The sequence below is a fragment of the Corticium candelabrum genome, chromosome 5, assembly GCF_963422355.1.
Source record: "Corticium candelabrum chromosome 5, ooCorCand1.1, whole genome shotgun sequence".
NCBI classification, from domain to species: Eukaryota; Metazoa; Porifera; class Homoscleromorpha; order Homosclerophorida; family Plakinidae; genus Corticium; species Corticium candelabrum.
This window is the reverse complement of record NC_085089.1, coordinates 6,684,052-6,701,947: the sequence shown is the minus strand read 5'-3', so window position 1 is coordinate 6,701,947 and position 17,896 is coordinate 6,684,052. Positions and strand designations below refer to the sequence as shown.

At 45.1% G+C, this 17,896-nt stretch overlaps 4 protein-coding genes across 7 annotated transcripts in view; 1 reads left to right on the top strand and 3 right to left on the bottom strand.

Moving 5' to 3' along the window:
• Positions 1-205: 205 nt before the first annotated feature.
• Positions 206-2,567, bottom strand: LOC134179857 (meiotic recombination protein DMC1/LIM15 homolog). Its single transcript, XM_062646858.1, has 17 exons — positions 2,480-2,567; positions 2,352-2,393; positions 2,152-2,277; positions 2,064-2,084; positions 1,899-1,981; positions 1,824-1,837; positions 1,723-1,761; positions 1,600-1,641; positions 1,458-1,522; positions 1,381-1,388; positions 1,211-1,302; positions 1,081-1,154; positions 875-989; positions 689-739; positions 615-624; positions 437-553; positions 206-370 (listed from the first exon to the last, which is right to left on the bottom strand). Exons 1-17 carry the CDS (start codon positions 2,543-2,545, stop codon positions 301-303), a joined length of 1,035 nt encoding a protein of 344 aa, XP_062502842.1. The 5' UTR covers positions 2,546-2,567; the 3' UTR covers positions 206-300.
• A 466-nt stretch (positions 2,568-3,033) lies between these two features.
• Positions 3,034-8,213, bottom strand: LOC134179826 (uncharacterized). Of its 3 annotated transcripts, XM_062646799.1 has the most exons (7): positions 8,163-8,213; positions 7,850-8,106; positions 5,411-5,774; positions 5,285-5,347; positions 5,128-5,213; positions 4,853-5,059; positions 3,034-4,776 (listed from the first exon to the last, which is right to left on the bottom strand). In XM_062646799.1, exons 1-7 carry the CDS (start codon positions 8,179-8,181, stop codon positions 3,661-3,663), a joined length of 2,112 nt encoding a protein of 703 aa, XP_062502783.1. In that variant the 5' UTR covers positions 8,182-8,213; the 3' UTR covers positions 3,034-3,660. The 3 variants fall into 3 exon arrangements, with proteins under 3 accessions (XP_062502783.1, XP_062502782.1, XP_062502784.1); XM_062646798.1 differs by having other exon boundaries at positions 7,850-8,169; XM_062646800.1 differs by lacking the exon at positions 8,163-8,213 and having other exon boundaries at positions 5,411-5,736; positions 7,850-7,897.
• A 1,656-nt stretch (positions 8,214-9,869) lies between these two features.
• Positions 9,870-12,967, bottom strand: LOC134179345 (histidine--tRNA ligase, cytoplasmic-like). Of its 2 annotated transcripts, none has more exons than XM_062646213.1 (16): positions 12,849-12,967; positions 12,397-12,438; positions 12,213-12,332; positions 12,061-12,156; positions 11,876-12,001; positions 11,698-11,805; positions 11,474-11,572; positions 11,321-11,414; positions 11,121-11,248; positions 10,980-11,052; positions 10,871-10,903; positions 10,722-10,804; positions 10,583-10,654; positions 10,341-10,454; positions 10,120-10,266; positions 9,870-10,036 (listed from the first exon to the last, which is right to left on the bottom strand). In XM_062646213.1, the coding sequence occupies exons 1-16, from the start codon at positions 12,873-12,875 to the stop codon at positions 9,977-9,979; spliced, it is 1,422 nt and encodes a 473-aa protein (XP_062502197.1). In that variant the 5' UTR covers positions 12,876-12,967; the 3' UTR covers positions 9,870-9,976. The 2 variants fall into 2 exon arrangements, with proteins under 2 accessions (XP_062502197.1, XP_062502196.1); XM_062646212.1 differs by having other exon boundaries at positions 12,822-12,930.
• A 200-nt stretch (positions 12,968-13,167) lies between these two features.
• LOC134179344 (histidine ammonia-lyase-like) overlaps positions 13,168-17,896 on the top strand; it is a 6,490-nt gene continuing 1,761 nt past the window's right edge. The window contains exons 1-18 of the mRNA XM_062646211.1: positions 13,168-13,260; positions 13,383-13,490; positions 13,580-13,661; positions 13,927-13,996; positions 14,057-14,173; positions 15,889-15,935; positions 16,006-16,145; positions 16,241-16,297; positions 16,360-16,411; positions 16,496-16,591; positions 16,653-16,751; positions 16,815-16,876; positions 16,978-17,058; positions 17,213-17,272; positions 17,332-17,488; positions 17,566-17,601; positions 17,660-17,794; positions 17,854-17,896. The exon at positions 17,854-17,896 is cut by the window's right edge and continues 93 nt beyond it. Coding sequence (XP_062502195.1) covers positions 13,398-13,490; positions 13,580-13,661; positions 13,927-13,996; positions 14,057-14,173; positions 15,889-15,935; positions 16,006-16,145; positions 16,241-16,297; positions 16,360-16,411; positions 16,496-16,591; positions 16,653-16,751; positions 16,815-16,876; positions 16,978-17,058; positions 17,213-17,272; positions 17,332-17,488; positions 17,566-17,601; positions 17,660-17,794; positions 17,854-17,896 — 1,427 coding nt within the window. The 5' untranslated portion in view covers positions 13,168-13,260; positions 13,383-13,397. The remainder of the gene's footprint in view (positions 13,261-13,382; positions 13,491-13,579; positions 13,662-13,926; positions 13,997-14,056; positions 14,174-15,888; positions 15,936-16,005; positions 16,146-16,240; positions 16,298-16,359; positions 16,412-16,495; positions 16,592-16,652; positions 16,752-16,814; positions 16,877-16,977; positions 17,059-17,212; positions 17,273-17,331; positions 17,489-17,565; positions 17,602-17,659; positions 17,795-17,853) is intronic.

The window sequence follows — 17,896 nt, the reverse complement described above, 5'->3', positions numbered from 1 at the left end:
AAAAATTGTTTTCTGCGCTTAACCAACGACACGTGTGAAACCACGTGGACTGATACGCACGTGGTGTAGCAACCTGGCTTGAAGGAGGACTAGGCACGTGTCTAATTGTTAAACTGCTGGATGTGTTTGCTTGACCCTTCCATGCACATGCAGTGTTCTACTACTCATGCTGTGCACTGAAACCAAAACTGTGCGAATGGTGGATTGTTTTGTATTTTGTGATTGGGTGTGGCTACGAGTCACTGATATATTGCAGTTGACTATAGTGTCACTCAGCAGTCATGTTCGAATCTCCTCTCTCTATTCTTTAGCGTCGGCTATGCCTCCGTTAGTGATGGCAAATGTGGCCTCATTTTCTGGCATGTCGGGGCTGGAATGAGTTAGACACCTATGTCAGGGATTTGCTCAACGAAAATTGAAGAGTTTGTGTGTATACCTGTCATAGATCTTGGCAATTCTGACTTCTCCCCGTCCTTTCCGCAGGCTGACTCTAGTTGTAGACGCGTGAGCTAGGATGTGACCACCAATGGGTTTTTTGGGGTCTGCTTGAAAGCTGGAACGGATGGTATATGTTTGTGTTGATTAGTTTGATGTACTAAGATCGTTTTACAGACCTCATTGTTGCTAGAGGAACATGCAAACGAGAGTGAGCAGGGGCAATGGTGGATGGAGAGTGATTTGTGTTTACCTCCAGGGTCGGCTGTCATCTGATTGGTGATGAAGACAGCGACGTTGTACTCTATATGAAGTGTTGATATGGTCACACACACACACACACGCACGCACGCACGCACGCACAGACACACAGAGGAACACACAGATACAGACACAGTTGATTAGGAACGTCAGATAATAGCAAGAGCATCTTCTTGACCTTCCGAAATTTTTTGTAGTCGTGAGAGTAGTTGCCCCAACTTCTGCTGTCTCTCTGAGAGTTCTCCTCTTCCGCTGAAGTCAACCCTGAAGAGCGCCATGATAGAGTCGATAATCTAGAAGATCGTGCAAAAATCAAAATCAAGTGCAGACCCTTATAAATCAAGCCGTCTATAGTGTTAGATGTGATGCTATGTGTGCGTATACCAGTAGCTTGAACATTCCTGCTTCTTCGTGGAATTTTGCCGCTACGTAGTCGAGCAATTCGCTTTGGTGTTCGCCTGTATTGAAAACATATCGATTTTCGTAACACTTGACCGTCGACGTAGTTACAAACTCGTGTAGGCTCTTGCGTAAAGGACGTTGTCTAACATGGCGTTGTGGTCGAGATTGAAGCGGTCGGCAATCGGTCGCAACCTGTCTGGACGACTGATGTGCATGAATGTCAAGGAAAACGATATTAGAAACAAACGACGAAATGTCATGCAGCAATGCGAGGATTGATACAAAGTGTTCTGTGGTTGAAACAAAATACACACACTTTGATGTGAAATCTCAAAGGACTGGATTGTGTGTATACTTACTTCTGTGTCGATGAATACAACTTTTCCTCCAGAGTATCCGTGCGCTCCTGGCAGCTGAGCAGAGACTGAATAGAAAGAACAGATTTGCTTAGTCGGGGATGACTGCACGCATGCGTCTGGTGGTTGTGCACTGAGGCGGTACCGCAGAGTGTGTGAGACAGTTGAGTTTTTCCCGTTCTGAACTCTGTAGAACGAACATCAGTTGTAGAGCATATGTGCATGCAATAAACGCAAGCAGCTATACAGTTGTTACATATATACATACCTCCGAAGACTTCTGTGATAGCCATGCTTTCGATACCTCCTATACAAGGGATATATTGACACAGGTAAAATTTCAAGCACTTAGTGTTACAATTTTTCGACCTCCGAGCAATTTGCTGTATAACAGAAAATATTTAACTAACAAGCTACTAGAAGTTGCGTTGTTTTTTCTCTCACTCTAATTCTTCGCTGCCGGTCGAAACTCGAAAACACTGCCTTCGTCTTTCACTGTACTCAAACGCTGTCTGGAATCCGGGATCCTACAATATATGACTGACAGTCAGGAACCTAGTTTTACGAGATAAATAGCTTGCGACGAAATGTGAAATGTGCCCGGCGTACGCATAGTTTCTGAGCAGCTTCCTAGAGACGAAACGAATTCAGTAAGTTGGATGATGTCTAGACGAGAATAGGAATTGCGTTTAAACACCTTTATTTTGTCCACTTTTGCTTCTGAGATGCCCTTGATGTTTCCCAGTCGCTTGCGCGTTGTCATTTGGATGCCTTTGATTGTGCATATTCCGACTTGTTTTAGTTTCTTGATGTCAGCCACATTCTGGGGTATGTACAAAAGTACCATCATTCTATCGATGACATGTGCATGCTGTGTGCGTTCGACTTGTGTCTCACAATGCCATGGTTTTGAAGCATGTCGATGTCTTGGAAGAATGACTGCAAAGCGTGACAGAAATGCGCAACGCATTTTAATTAAATTTAAGACGAATTACGCGCGCAATTGGCAATGCGCCGTGGTTTACCTCCTCCTCGTCATCGATCGTGTCGTCGTGGGAGACAACTTGATCCATCGACGCGTTTCTCGACATTTCACTCAACGAAAGAGGACTGAATGAGATTGGCAGACGGTGAGTGAAAAGATGAAGTTGCCGGGAATCGCATGCAGCGAGCCGATTGGACAATGACGAGTACCACGTGATTAGAACGCCTCAAGGTGCATACGGGATGTCGCAACGTACATACTTTTGTAGGTCACGTCTAGTGTACAGTGTACCTGTAATCCCAGTGGCGTAGGAAGCGTAGCGGCTGGGGCTGCCATGGCCGCACCACTTTTCAAAAAGTGGCTTTCCGCCAGCTGCTCATTGCCGGTAACTTCCGTTGTTAGTTGTGCCGATTAAATAAGTAATATATTACAGTATGAATGCGAGCAAACTTAACGTGCGCTAAATTGCGCGCTGTACAGCGCACAGGTGCGTCCGTTATATGCACGTCTTTACTGCCACATGGCCTTGGCTTCATGCGTGTACAACTAGGACCACACCTTCGTATGGTAGTGCACGCTAAATGACCACGCCTTCTAACGTGCGTTAGGCCGCCCCACTTTTTAATTGCTTCCTACGCCACTGAATCCGCCAACTTGCTAGCTCATATTCTAAAAAATTTAGATAGAAATGAGTGAGAATAAACACAGAAAGGTTACATGACTCCAAAAACAGTTACAAATATTGCCAGTCTAAACACAAACTACTTTTTCGCGACTGAAGTACAAAAACAGCAAAAACAAATTCAAAACTGCCGTTCTCGAGCCACAGAACTCATGAGGACGACGAAACTGCCTCTATGGGTCTATGCTAAAATTTTGTAAATTCGGTAGTTGCCTCGCGTACCCCTTCACGCTTAATGAGCGTTATAGCATCACGTGATGTGCATGTCTATTGTCTTGTGACGTTACTTTCTAAAATCGAATGGATGGTAGTACAGAACATCCGTGGGACTGGGATTGTGGGCGTGAGACTCACGACTTGGCAACCCTAGAACACGTGTGATGCGACTTGGCGAACTAGGGATCATGTAAAGAGAGTCCAAAACAGTCCATCGGCATCTACACGATACGTACTACTCGACTTCAGATGATAGGTATACATTACTATGCATTGTATACCGTGCAATCGTACCAGCAACTTTTTGAATTACAATTGTCGAACTAATGCTTCTGAGTTAGCTGGCAGTATTTGTTGCAGTCGCTGTACAGTTGGTGCCTTGCATCGGTTGCTTTCAATTCTCTTAGCAACTTGGCTTTCCAGTTCTCTGGACAGCCATCTAATTCCAACAGAGTGATTATCTCTCTGACATATTCGGGTACACAGTCGTGACTACACGAACTCAGTCTGATCGGAACGAACGTTCTGTTGAGGTATTTTGCCATGCAGTATTGTAACTCCACCTCCGTTCGTCCAGTCTTCACATACTCTTGGGACAGCAACACTACACAGCATCTACTCTGTTCTACAGCCTTCTGAAGACGTCGCGTCCAAGGCAACTGAAAGTTGAATTCACCGTGGAGAGTGCAGAACGACAATCCATTGCCGAGGAGGTCGCCTTCCAGATGGTTTCTAAACCAGTCCGATTGCTCTTCGTGATACGACAAGAAAACATCGAAGGTTTGGGTTTCTCTCTCAGGACGATACGTCAGTTGACGCGAGATTGCAACTGCTTTGGTCGTTTCACGCAAACACGTGCTTTCTTCGTGGCAATGTGTTCGAGTCCCACGTTCGGTATTCAGACACACTTGAAGATGGTCTCGTTTCTCAGTGAACGTGTTTGTTGGTAGGCTCTCTAGGTAGTCGACTCTCAATTTTGCAAAAGCCGTCTCACGTTGATATCCCGTTTTCACGGCTAATGCCCTCACTCTTTTAGCGACTATTTTTGCTGCAAGCAGTTGCATTCTGGCGATATAGAGATCACAGAGTGGAATAAGGTACTGGATCTGATATCTAACTGGAAGTATATGCTCGTTGACCGCTGAGAGATGGTTGGCGGCTTCTTCAATTCGCTTGGCATGACAGTCCAGATCATCGAGTAGGAGCACTCCGTACTCTACAGTAAACTCGTTTGAAGAGAGGCAGAGCCAAGCGAGGCGAATGTGAGCTCGTTCCGGTACCATATTGATGGAGCTATCGTATGCCCGACAGTGGTCGATAGACGAGATAAACAGCCGTAGAGATTCTTGGAAATTCTCGTCTCCCGTCTCCAACAGAATAGACGCCTCGTTGTACAACACTGCTGCCGTGTCCTCTCCAGGTTTCACACCGAACAAGAGCTATATGTATGCATACACAAACGGCAATATGAAAGTAAGCAAGCACATAGCTAGTAGTCTACAAAGTTTGGCACACTTGTTTTGCCGTTGCTACGCAGTCTTTTGCCTCGTCTCGTCGTTTCTGATGCCTTCGAATACCGGAAAGAATATAGTTGGCTCGAGCTTCTAAAATTCTCGACTCGCTTGCTGACGCCAGCTCTCTGATGTCATTGATAGCGTGCGTTACCAGCTTCTCTGCTTTTAGTATGTTCTTTTTCCCCATGTACAACTGTCCGATGGCGGTCTACGTGTCGAACATCTTAGTTAGACAATCGCGCAGTAGTAAACAGATATGAAATTGAAACATCTAACTTCGAAGTCAATGACGATTTTCAGTTCAGGAGAGCGCAAGGTTTTCCGCATCATCTTACTCAACACGATAAATTTCTTCCACTTACCTACAGTTTTACCACAGAAACGTTATTAGTAATGGAACGGTTGTTGTGAAGTAATAGCATGCTGGTCTCACCGTTGTATTCAAACACCTGAAGCCTTTTCATTATATTGTTGTATTGAGGTTTATGAACAAACACTAAGAAACAGCAGTAATTTTTATGTAGTGTTAAGGTATACAACTGTCTGTTTACTGGCTCACTTGCGGCGGACGAAAAGCGCCGTAGTTCTGGCTCCATACGCCACTCTGCTCTTGCGTTCGATGCCTCCACTTCTACGATCGTGGAACACGACAAGCATCCTACTGCTTTCTGACAAATCCGACACGTCATCGGTTGATCTTGATTGCGGAAATGATGTCGACACAACGCGGAGAATGTGACCACATACCATCCGGGGCTTCCAGCAAAGAGGAGACTGTAGGCTTTTTGTAGTGGTCTGCGGGACTCCGTTTTGCGATTTGTTGCCAAAGAACACGCTACCCAATTGTCGGGCGCTACAGTTTGTTGCCCCGGTTGGTGACGTTCTCTGGCAAAAAAGAAAGCGGCCACTTCGATTTCCATTTCCTGCAAACGTGATTGATATTATGTTATGTACTTTTTGTTTGGATCCCAGAAGTGGTGCATGGAAAGAGTGCGGTGTCAAATTGCAGTATCAATTATTATAATAACGGTTTCTATTAATTAATGATTTAAATTAAGTTAATTAACTCAGCCACAGCGAGACCGTCTAGGCAACGGTCTGTGATGTTGAGTGTTTTAATTAAATTGACGAATTTGTCGAATCTAGATAAAAGGCGGATCTAGATAAGGATGGTGTCCGTGTACTACGAGTTGTCGGATGAATTAACCTTCTATAATTCTAAAGACCAAGAATAGCCTAGACTCGACCCAGTCCCCGCCCTCGTCATTCCCCGGATTGTCAATCCTCGGCGTATGACGAGAGCGGAGAGAGACTGGGTCGAGTCTAATACCTCGTTTCACATTCGAACGGGCCGGACCGTGCCAGCTTGGTGCTACCCGGTCCAACGTACCAGTGTAAACGCGACCGGGCCAAGTTGGGAGCAGCTGGAGTGGGCTGACTCAGCCCGAGTGAGCTGGCTTGGTGCAGCCCGGTCCTGTCGCGTAGTGCAAACGCGAGTAGGTTAGATGGCTCGGCCGAATATCGATAAAGCATGCGCAACAGATGTATTATTCCTGGATATGGCGTGGTCTGACGAAGAACTCACGCAAAGCAACTCCTCTAGCATCCATGTTTACGTAATAAGACACGTGACAGTCATGTGATTACATATCAGAATGCAGTCAAGGGCGTATCTCTGGCGTCTTCAAAAAAGGGGTTGCAACTGCTAATCAAACGATTGTGTCACTTAGTTAGACTCAAAACAACAAAAACTTGAGGATATATTATTTGTATCAAATTTTATCAGAAATTTGTTGTCTAGAATGGATCATGGTCTAGATCTAGGCTGTCTGGCATGCAAAAATGTGTAAAAATTCAAAAAGGAGAGGGGTTTGGCTGCGCGAGACTAATCTTGTATAGGTAAAAATGGTTTTACCTAGACTTTCTTTGAACTGCAGAAAGACTTTGGTAGGTGCTTAATAGTAATTTCTATTGGGCATATTGAGTTTATGTAGGAACAAGTAGCAAATAGGATCTGCATGCCGGGACACTCTATTGATACAATTCAGTGAACAGTTCATTCTAGTGAGCACGTACTAGAAGCTCGTTCATCTATATAACTTTTGGCAAAACAATTCTTCAAAAATTAGATAAAAAGAGAGTGTGCAATGCAGTCTATCTTAATTAATTAATTAAGGTGTAGTGAACACGCACAGAGCTGACTTTGGCCTGCTTGAGTCTAGCCTCGCCCCAGACGCAGTGTGGATTGAACCCCGGATGCGCCGCCATCACCCCTACGTCTGGTATGGTACCGCCCCTTGCGGTCAACGTTAATCATGTCTCTAGGGACATAATTAGTGTCAGTTACAAGTGCACTTTGTCGGCGTAGTAGTAGAAGCATGAGTAGAAGCATAAGACGCATTGCAGCTTCAACTGAGAACCTGTGTACGCGTTCAAAGGCGTATGATGCACTGCAAGTGCCATTTCTGATCTGCCATTTCCCCACTACGCTCTCTAACGTAGCTGCAATCTCTTAGTAACGCTTGACAGAGGCCTAAAATCGCAATATCGACAAGTACAAAGGCTAGAACAACGTCAAAGTCCAATCGAAAGCTCAGTTCCTAGCTAATAACATTGGTATGACACGCGCTGTGGAATTTGATTTCCATCCCGACTCCCGCCCAGTAAGGCGGTATCATACAAGCGTAGTGGTGATGGCGGCGCATCCGGGGCTGCAATCCACACTGCTTCTGGGGCGAGGCTAGCTTGAGTCTCTCCAGAACACTAGCTAGCTAGCTAACTGTATAGGATAAGCGCTTACACGCATGCACACGAGGAAACCGGCTGAGAACAACTAGATACGCAGCAAACACAGACTAACGTTCATGAAGGCACAGCACAGGCCCAAGTAGAGAGTCCGCCCACCCTGGAAGCCCTTTGAGATATGCTTCTGACAGGAAGTATAGACAGAGCAGACACAAACGCCATGCAACGAGACGCAGCGAGCTGTCAGTCTCACTTTACTGTTCAATTCCGCTTTGCTGCCCTTGAACTCAACGTGTACGACGCAAGATTCAGATGTTCTCAGCTGTTGTCGGCATGCCATTTCTTCCTCGAGGGCAGGTACTGATGATTTACAAGACTGCAGCTGCCTGAGACTACGGATTTGCCTCTTGTTAACTGCATCAATCGTGTGTGAAGACCGGAATGTAACTTCAAGACGAAATGGCTCTGCCGGCATGCGGGACTGGTCACCTTGACGTACACTACGAAATACTGCGCAACACGACAATGACATCATCACTTCCGTGGGCGGGCACACGTCTACTCACACGAAAACACGTCGAACATTGTTTCCTCAGTGAAACTTAAATCTTTGAGAACTTCAGTATACTGGTCAGTAAAAGACTGGCTAATTAGACACCTGAGGGGTGCCACGTCAATTAATTAAGCTGAAATTGTTGCGATAATGTCATATGACGTATGACACGGAGACAGACACCCATCGACCTTAGTTTAGGTGACGTCCCCTCAGTTTAATGGTTTTCCTATTTCTATGTTTCTAGTGGATCGCACGACACTGGCCGCCGTACCATTAACCGGTTTCCAGTTAGGCTGACAACCGCGCGCGTCTAGTCAGTTAACTAGAGACCGGTTGCAGTAGGTGTGACCCTACTCACGTGCGCACGTGCAGGAGCTGGAGGACATTCGGGACTTTAATTAATTATTATTGCAATGAAAACTTCTGTGCAGTTGTGGGTTGCGGCAACCGTACCGATCGTGACAGAGACATTAGTTTCTTTTGTTTGCCAGCGATTGTGACGGTCAAAGGCGAGGAATTTCGAAAACTGACGAAACGGCGATGAGGGACGTGGATCACTGCTATCAACAGAAAAGACCTGAAACAGATCAGTTTGAGGTACACACGCATCTGTTCCAATCACTTCGTAAGCTTAAAACCTTCTGTAACGGAAGACGAAACAAATCCGGATTGATTTCTAACCAAAAACTGCGGTATTTGTCAAGGCGTTTATTGACGACAGAACGGTATGAACGAGTACAGCACAGGGATGCAAAGAGACTATGATTAGAAGAAGACATTCGAACCTCCACTTGATTGCAGTGTGTGTGTGTGTGTGTGTGTGTGTGTGTGTGTGTGTGTGTGTGTGTGTGTGTGTGTGTGTGTGTGTGTGTGTGTGTGTGTGTGTGTGTGTGTGTGTGCAAGCGAAGTTACAGACGACATTGAACCTGATGACAATGTAGTGCGTGTGATGCATGCAGACCTACTTTACTTGTCGCCTGAAGATGTTGACAGGCTAAAGAAGCCGTTGGACTGTCTTCAGGAGGAATTGGCAGCAATCTACGGCATTCAGATTTCAAAGCGGTTTGCTTTCACAGAAAAAAATTGCATCTGGCTTGGCTGCAGGTTACAAGTCGACGTCCTCGGACAAATCGCTGAGGGAAATTTCGTAAAGGTCTCGACCATCAGCGTACTGCAATTTAGCATTGTAGCGACGTCGGCTGTCGGAATCTAACAATCTGTTGCAATAACCAAGAAGAACAAGCCTCTAATTTATTGAAAATGTCCCGGCTGTCCTCCGCGCGTGGAGTAGTCAGTCCAGCTCACATGAGTGCAACGGGTCTCTATCGAATGTTAATGGCAGTTTGTCTATATCCACGACGCTGTAACTCTATATAATTATTTATATTGATTAATTGGCTTCGATTGATGTTTAGGGGCTACCAGTCCCCCTGAAGTTGAAGCCTTCAAGAGTTTCACTGCGTGTTTTACTTACAACCACATAGGATTACTATCAAAGTACCCGTGTAACTGGAAACCGGTCCGATTTGCTTGCAAGCTGATACCACATCGTCGAGGCTATCCACTTACTATAAGTTAACGTCTACAATCGGTCGCAACAAGACTATGCGACACGACGAGAGTCTACTAGTACAACAGGTGCCTGTTGGGTAGTAATTAATTAATTAAGTTAATTAACTTATGGTTGCTTATTGTAAACTGCACGTGTAGTCAAGCAGACGTGAGACAAAGTATGATATTGAAAAAGCTACACTAGGATCATGGTTGAAGCAAGACAAAACAGCTGCTACGCCAAACATCTCACACAAATTCAAGTTCCAACGGTCACTTTTCAGCCAGCCGTCTTTGGATTTCTTCAGGCAACTTGGATCTTGCAACGAGCATCTATACACATAACAAGCCTTGCAAATAATGGCCACTGAACCTTGCTCTTAGGGTAAATAGCCCGAGTCTACAAAGCCAATTACCTCATTTCTAGTGAGAGTATCTCTAAGCTTGACATGTCCTTGAGCTAGTTCGTCTTGTCCAATGATTGCTACGAAAGGAATCCCGTGTTCTTCACAGTACTGGAACTGGTTCAGTAGCTTTGGATTGACCTTGTGAAACAACTCTGTCTGCATAAAACACGACCCTGGCTACTCCAAAGAGCAACACTTCTCGACGTTGCAAATGTCTCTGTTACTCCAACCTTGATTTTGCAGGCCCACAGTTCGTTGCACAACTTCATTCTTTCTGTCAGCAAGCCTTGCTGTCCTGATGCTACAAGTACGTCAGTCTCAATGGCTCTTGGTTTGCCAGACGTCTGTGGTATAGTGAACCAACTGATCAATTTATTATTCAAACGGACCGAGGGTCTTTCCCTCTGCATATATATATATATATATATATATATATATATATATATATATATATATATATATATATACCTACTTGGAACTGAGGCTTGCTCTCGACGACGGAGAAAATGCGCTCGATTCCAACACTGAATCCTACACACGGAACCTACAGAGTTACCGTTACAGTGCATAGCATCTGTTAGCGCTGACTAAATCCGTTCCAAGTTGCTCACTTGCTTTTTATTGGCATCAAACATGCCGACCAGCTCATCGTAACGCCCTCCACCGACGACGGATCCTACACCAATCGTTTCTCCTACGGTTTGCATACGTTCCAACAATGTTAGCTAACCATGTTTGGCAAGATTTGTCATTTGCCTACCGGTTTTGGAAGTGGCCGTTTCTTGTGGAGACCCTAGAAGACAAATACAATGAATATAACTGCATGCGTGTAGATGTGCGCGAGTATGTATACTAAAACTTCAACGAACCGGTCAATACTGCCTCAAATATAACTCCCGTGTAGTAATCAAGACCTCTAGCAAGGCTGATGTCAAACAGAACCTTGAAACGTGAGTTATTATAGCAATCACTTGGCTGTGTGCATGGACTTTTGTATTGATTTGATTTACCGTGTCGAGAACTCCAAACGCATTACAGTATTCCAACAGTTTCTTCATTTCTTCAAGACCTTGTTTGGCTGCCGGCTGACTGGATAGAATAGGATCGTGCAGCAAGTCTTCGACCAGTTGTAGTTTACCTGTATGCACGAAAGGAGCGACAGTTTTAGTTAGCTAGACTCAACAACAGCAAATCTGTATGTAAAAAAAACCGCTTCGCACGACGTAATTCCCGATCTGGTCAGCAACTGCACCGTCGAGACCTTTCAATTCAACCATCTCTTTCCTCACATCCGTCCATTCCAGCTGTATAATCACAAAAACGTGAAACAATCGATAGACTGTATTGACTATTGTATAGCGACCTTGTCAAGTTTGTCTACGGCAGAGCAAACGCTACGGAACTTTTCTTGTGGTACTCCACACGCTGCGAAAATCCCATCAAGCAATTTCCTGTGGTTAATCTAAATGCAGATCCAAGCACAATACAGACCGGGATCTTTGTTATATAGTACTAACAGCGTGACGGATATATATATATATATATATATATATATATATATATATATATATATATATATATATGTACCTTCACTACAAAGTTTCCTAATGGAAGATCCGTCAGGATCTCTGTCATGATCTTCACACACTCGGCATCAGGCAGAAGTGGGTCGTACTCTCCAGCAATGTCGAAGTCCTACGAGTGTGAAATTATTAGCTTATATATAGGTATGTTTAGTTGCGGTCTGCATGACGCAATAACTTACACACTGGTAAAACTCTCTGTATCGTCCTTTCGTCATGGCCGGGTTGTCGCGTCTGTAAACCTTGGCTATATGGTAGCGCTTTATGTTCTTTAACTTGTTCATAGCTATGTATCGTGCGAAGGGTACCTAGAGATGAAAACCTATATGCATAAATGCAAATTGAAGTAAACCGTGGGATGATTTACAGTCAGATCGTAGCGCAACGACAACTGCTCGCCACCTTGATCGGCCAAGTCGTAGATCAGTTTGGAGTCCTCGCCATACTTGCCCATCAAGGTTTCCTGTGGTGAATATAGTCTCTCACAGGTTTTTGTTATTTTTGTCTGTCACTAGATACCTTGAGTTCGAACACGGGAGTGTCGATCGTCACGGCGCCGTGGCGCTTGAAACATGACCTGATTACTTCGAAGACTCGTTCTCGTATGGCCATCTGTTCGGGATGGTAGTCGCGCGTTCCCTGCACTCAAACAGTTTATTAGCAGGCAATCTCAAGTAAGTGACGCACACTGTGACTTGCTTGCCTTTGGATTTTTTAGCGTCGCCTTGCTGCTTTCTTCTGAAGTCTAGAAAACGAAACATCGCATACTATACATACTTGGTTGTCGATTCTTTCGTTGATGATTTTCTTTGAGTAAACACCCCAACAGACTGCTTACGACATCAGCTCATTGTGAGGTCTATCACCGTACGCTGACACGCGCTGCGCACGAGAAGTTGTTACAAGAGCTTGAGAAACACTGACTCCTTCGCACTATATGCATCTATTTACTAAACATCGGTCCACATGCAATAAACGCTAACCAAACCCCACGAGTCTATTAAACGCTAAACATACGTATATATGTACTCTATACACTCGGCTAGGCAACTAGTAACCTCGAAAAATGCCGTCGAAATGTATTAGAAGCGAATTGCGCCTACACGTTAGATTAGAGAAACCTCATACACTATAGCTGATGCTTGTGCTGCTGACCTTGCTTGACTTTTCTAAGCTCGCCATATCGTAACTGTCTAGTTTTTGGCGAGAGCGACGTCGAATAGAGCAACCGTTGTGGAAGTGATTGCTCAATGTCGAAGCTCAAAATTATATACGCCCCGAACACAACTCGTGACGGTGACTCATGCATGGATGGCTTCCTGCAGTTTTCCTGGACTTGAGACAAAGGTCACTAGGTCGCAAACCGTTGCCCATAATTGGTCATATTACACGAACAAACTGATACTGAAACACAAAAATTGCATAATGTATTCTAAGGAAAAAATGCGGCCACATACATATAAGTGCTATAGGTCGAGACTATTGTGTCTTTGAGTCTCATGCAATTGCATTTGCGTCTAGTGGGCGTTTGAATACTCGTTGAACGACCGAGTCTACTCGTTGGAAAGTATATCGGTTTCTATTCATATGTAGAATAAATGAGCTATAGAGTCTCGTTTCTTTCGTGCACCGTATCGTTCAATGTAGGCCAAGGCATTCCTGTTTCATAACATGTAATTATTGGTCTAGAATCTTGCGCAAAAGATGAGCAAAACTGCGGATGTAGTTGTACTCGACGGTCGATCTCTCACAACAGAATGTCTCTACAAGCTTGGTCGTCTAGAGATGAAAGTTGATGTATGCCATTGGACCCCGCGCAATTAGGCTAGGGGACACTTTGGGTTGCTAACACAGGCTAGACAGCGTCTTGATCATGAGTTTTTTAGATATCCGAGGAAGCTTGGAAACGAGTTGCTGCTGCTCGCGAAGTTGTGGATAAAGCTGTAGCCAACAGTGCGGAACGCAAAGGTATGAATGCGTTTCACGTAAACGTGCGCATGAGTCTGTCGTGTTTGGGCTTTTTATATACGTTGTGTTGCGTTCTTTGGTGATAGTGATTGTGATGTTCTTGTTTTCGTGTGTGTGTGTGTGTGTGTGTGTGTGTGTGTGTGCGTGCGTGCGTGCGTGCGTGCGTGCGTGCGTGTGTGTGTGTGTGTGTGTGTGTGTGTGTGTGTGTGTGTGTGTGTGTGTGTGTGTGTGTGTAGCCCACTTACATCTTATAAATGTCTTGCAGTCAAAATATACGGTGTTACAACTGGATTTGGCAGGAACGCGCCCCACTACATAGGTGAAAAACATCTCAAGTAAGACTAGTCACGTACCTGATTCTATCGTATTTATCACACCTGTAATTTGATTTTTAGGCAGCTGCAAACGAGCATTATCGTCTCACACGCCACAGGCGTCGGACAACCGCTGACACCAGAAAGAACGCGCATGCTCATGGCTCTCAGAATTAACGTACTGTGTACTGGAAACAGGTATGTTGTACAGTTCGTGCACAGGTCGTCTTCTACGGGTACAAAAGAGCACAATAATTAACTGCTAGAGAGAGTCCACGAATTGGCAAACCGTGGGAAAACTCGTGTAGCTGGGACGTCCCCAAGAGCAATTACGCATATTATTAGTATATAGTCTTGTCAAGGCGAAATCATGCAGATGAGCGAACACGTATTGCCAAGTGTGTGTGGCTCTACAATTAGCTATTTCCGGTTGTCCACGCGAACTAACCCCACCCTAACCCTACCACCAGCTAGGATCACAGAGTCCGTCTGAACTATGACTAATTGCATTATGCATATATTAGCCTAGATGCACATATGCTAGGAAAACGTACACGTGTACATGTTAACTTGGAAGACCGGGCGCTGCAACCAGAAGGAGGGTCACAAGTAAAGTCGCCGTACCAAAATGGTCAGTTTAAAAGCTCCTCCTCTTGGTGCCTAAACATCCTTATATTATTACCAAACCGATATTTTCACGGTGCGCGAAATTCGTGGACGGACTTTAATTAGATGCGAACGAGATATCAGAGAATACGGCAGCAGCTGGTCGGGTATCCGAGACAAACAACTGTCGCTACTCTAGCTAGTGGTCCTAGATCCTGTAGTGGTCACTGGTTAGCCTCAGCCTCCCAGACCCGTGTAGCGCCAATTCACAATCGTCCCCACGCTGCATGGGTCTGGGATGGTACCGCCTCTTCTCAATATATTGCGGTTGGTCATAGGACCAGCACTGGTGTTCAGTTTTATAAATGCATATCTTTGCAATTGCGGTTGTAATACAAGGACGACGAAGTCATGTAGCGCTAGAACACCGCGTCGCATCCCGCTGCACCGGTACCTTTGTGTTTACTGTAGATACGATTTTATCATTTGTGTGTTAGTAATGAACGCATACGGGACGCTATGAAGCACTTTCTTTACTAGTGGAGCCGCGGACGCGATCGGCATGTGTCTGATTGCCGCGAATCCGCTACGAGTCGCTGCTAGTCGCCGCGCGTACTGTGTAGCGGCGAATTCGCGATGAAAATTCGCGATGCGCGCATCCACTGTGACTTGTCACGGATTCGATGTGCCCTACCGCGAAATCGCGACAAAAATCTCCGTGAATTCACAGTGAGACTTTGTCTAGTAGACGTGAAGTCGTTGAGCATGCAGCTGGCTAACGTAGACGTCGAAGCATCGGTTCGTAAATTAAAACAAACCGTCCTGCTACTAGTCTCGTTACTACCGTTGACAGGCGCAGAATACAAACCACAACGTGTAGGAACGTTATTTTGCGTGAAGTCGTCGTTTGTGTACAGTACTCTTTGGTACCTAGCTAGACAGCAGATCACTACCACGCCATGCACGAGATGTCTTCGTTGATTACAGCCGTAATTGTAAAGGTATTCATTTATGAAACTGAGCACTAATGCTGGTCCTAGGACCAACCGCAATATATTGAGAAGAGGCGGTACCATCCCAGACCCGTGGAGGATCGGCACTACACGGGTCTGGGAGACTGAGGCTAGTCACTGGTAACGCAATGATACTAATGGTCTTTGCTGAAGGCATCGCGAGGCAATAGTTACTTCTGTTACTGCAAATGATGAAGTTAGTCAATCCAATCTAGGGAGGAGTTTCCTAGTTCCCCGTTTTGTTCCGACGTCACGTGAGCCACATTCTATAACGTTTGTTGTTGGCTTTTCTAGTGGCGTCTCTCGTAGAGTCCTGCAAGCTTACGTCGATGCATTCAATGGTGTGCATACATTTGAAGCTATTACATAATCGCCGTTCCATTAATTCAACTAACGATTGTTCTTGCATAGAATCGTGTTTGCCTATTGTTCCAGAGAAGGGCACAGTTGGAGCCAGTGGCGATCTTGCTCCTCTTGCTCACATCGCTCTAGGACTGATAGGGAAAGGAGACATGTGGAGTCCATCTACTGGACGTGAGAGCGCCAAGAAGGTAAATTGTAGTTCGTACTACAGGATCGTTGCCTAGTTGGGGCAATGGCTCTTGAATGTGTTGTGTTACACTGGCCTAACATTAGTAACTTACAGGTGTTGGAGCAACACAATCTGAAACCGTTGGAACAAGATGAGTTGAAGCCAAAAGATGTCATTGCATGCAGCGTTTGCCAATTGCACAACAAGACGTGTAATTACAAACTTTTTTGCAGGGACTGACTCTTGTAAACGGTGCACAGCTTATCACTTCACTAGGATGCGAGGGTATGGTAGGGCAGAACCTTATACATAGGATTCTGAGCATTGGACGTAGTATACATCACCCGTGATATTTCAATCTTTCTCTAGCTGTCGAGAGAGCTGCTTTGATATCAAAACAAGCAGATGTGATAGCAGCTTTGACTGTCCAGGTACTTCGTGGTAGTGCAGACCCTTACAAAGAAGGTTTGTAAAAACAAGGCCATCTCTGGTTTGAACTTTGTATTGAACAGTTTGGGATTCCTAGAGATTCACAATGCTCGAAGACATACCGGACAGAACCAATCGGCTGGACGAATGCGCCAACTTCTTGATTTTAAACGCTTTCCCGACGAGAATCTTCTGCGTAAGTTTGGTCCGGTGTCTATTTGTAGCAGTAAGCAGCTGATAGTGACACAATTGTTTGTAGGACGCCCTGGAGATGATGACGCCGAAGTGCAAGACCCGTACTCTATGAGATGTGTTCCACAGGTTAGATATTGAACAATACCGATTAGACACTTAGACACTGTCTACTGGAACTCTCTTGTCTGCTGTGTGATGGCCTAAAGTGATTGGAAATTTGTGTCGAGGTCCACGGTGTGGCGTGTGATACTACTGAAATGGTGCGCAAATGGCTAAACACAGAGCTGAACAGTGCTACGGATAATCCTGTATCTACACCAGCAACCATATTTTTGCTTATTCTATACGTTTGCCTTTAAGCTTTGTTTGTCTGTCTTTTATCTGGAATTTCACTTCTCTCACGCATGCTCAATCTTTTTGTTGTCTGCGTGTGCTACGGAGACTTGACTGTAACTATCAAAGATCGTTGTTGGTGGTGAGATATTGGTGGGTGGCAACTTCCACGGCGAATACCCTGCCAAAGTAAACATGATACAATAGCTAAACGTATTGACTATCCTATATATTGGTTTTGCCATTAGGCCTTGGATTACCTGGCCATTGGAGTTCACGAGTTGGCCAGCATAAGTGAAAGGAGGCTAGATAAACTGATGCACGGCAAAGACGAAGGAAAGGACTGTAAACGCATTCTCCCCCCGTTTTTAGTAAACCCAGATCCTGTGGATGGACTAAACTCGGGTAAGCAAATTCTCTGTTAATTTGAGTAAAACAGTTATTGGTAATTTATAACTGTCCTGTGCCTCATGATCACCCAGGCTTTATGATTGTACACTGCACTGCTGCTTCTCTCGGTAAGGTCTATTCCTATATTAGCATATTGGGTCGTCATCGATCCTTCTGTTGTCTCAGTGTCAGAGAACAAAGGCCTATGCCACCCGGCATCTGTCGACACTATCCCGACGTCAGACGGTCAAGAGGATCACGTATCTATGGGAGGCTGGTCAGCCCGCAAAGCTCTACAAGTAGTCGAAAACGTTGAAACGGGTAGGTTAATTTGCGTATCTTATAGTACGTTGTTTGTAATTCACTTTGTCTTACTAAAGTTCTGAGCCTCGAGTTGCTTGCTGCTTGTCAGGGGATGTACCT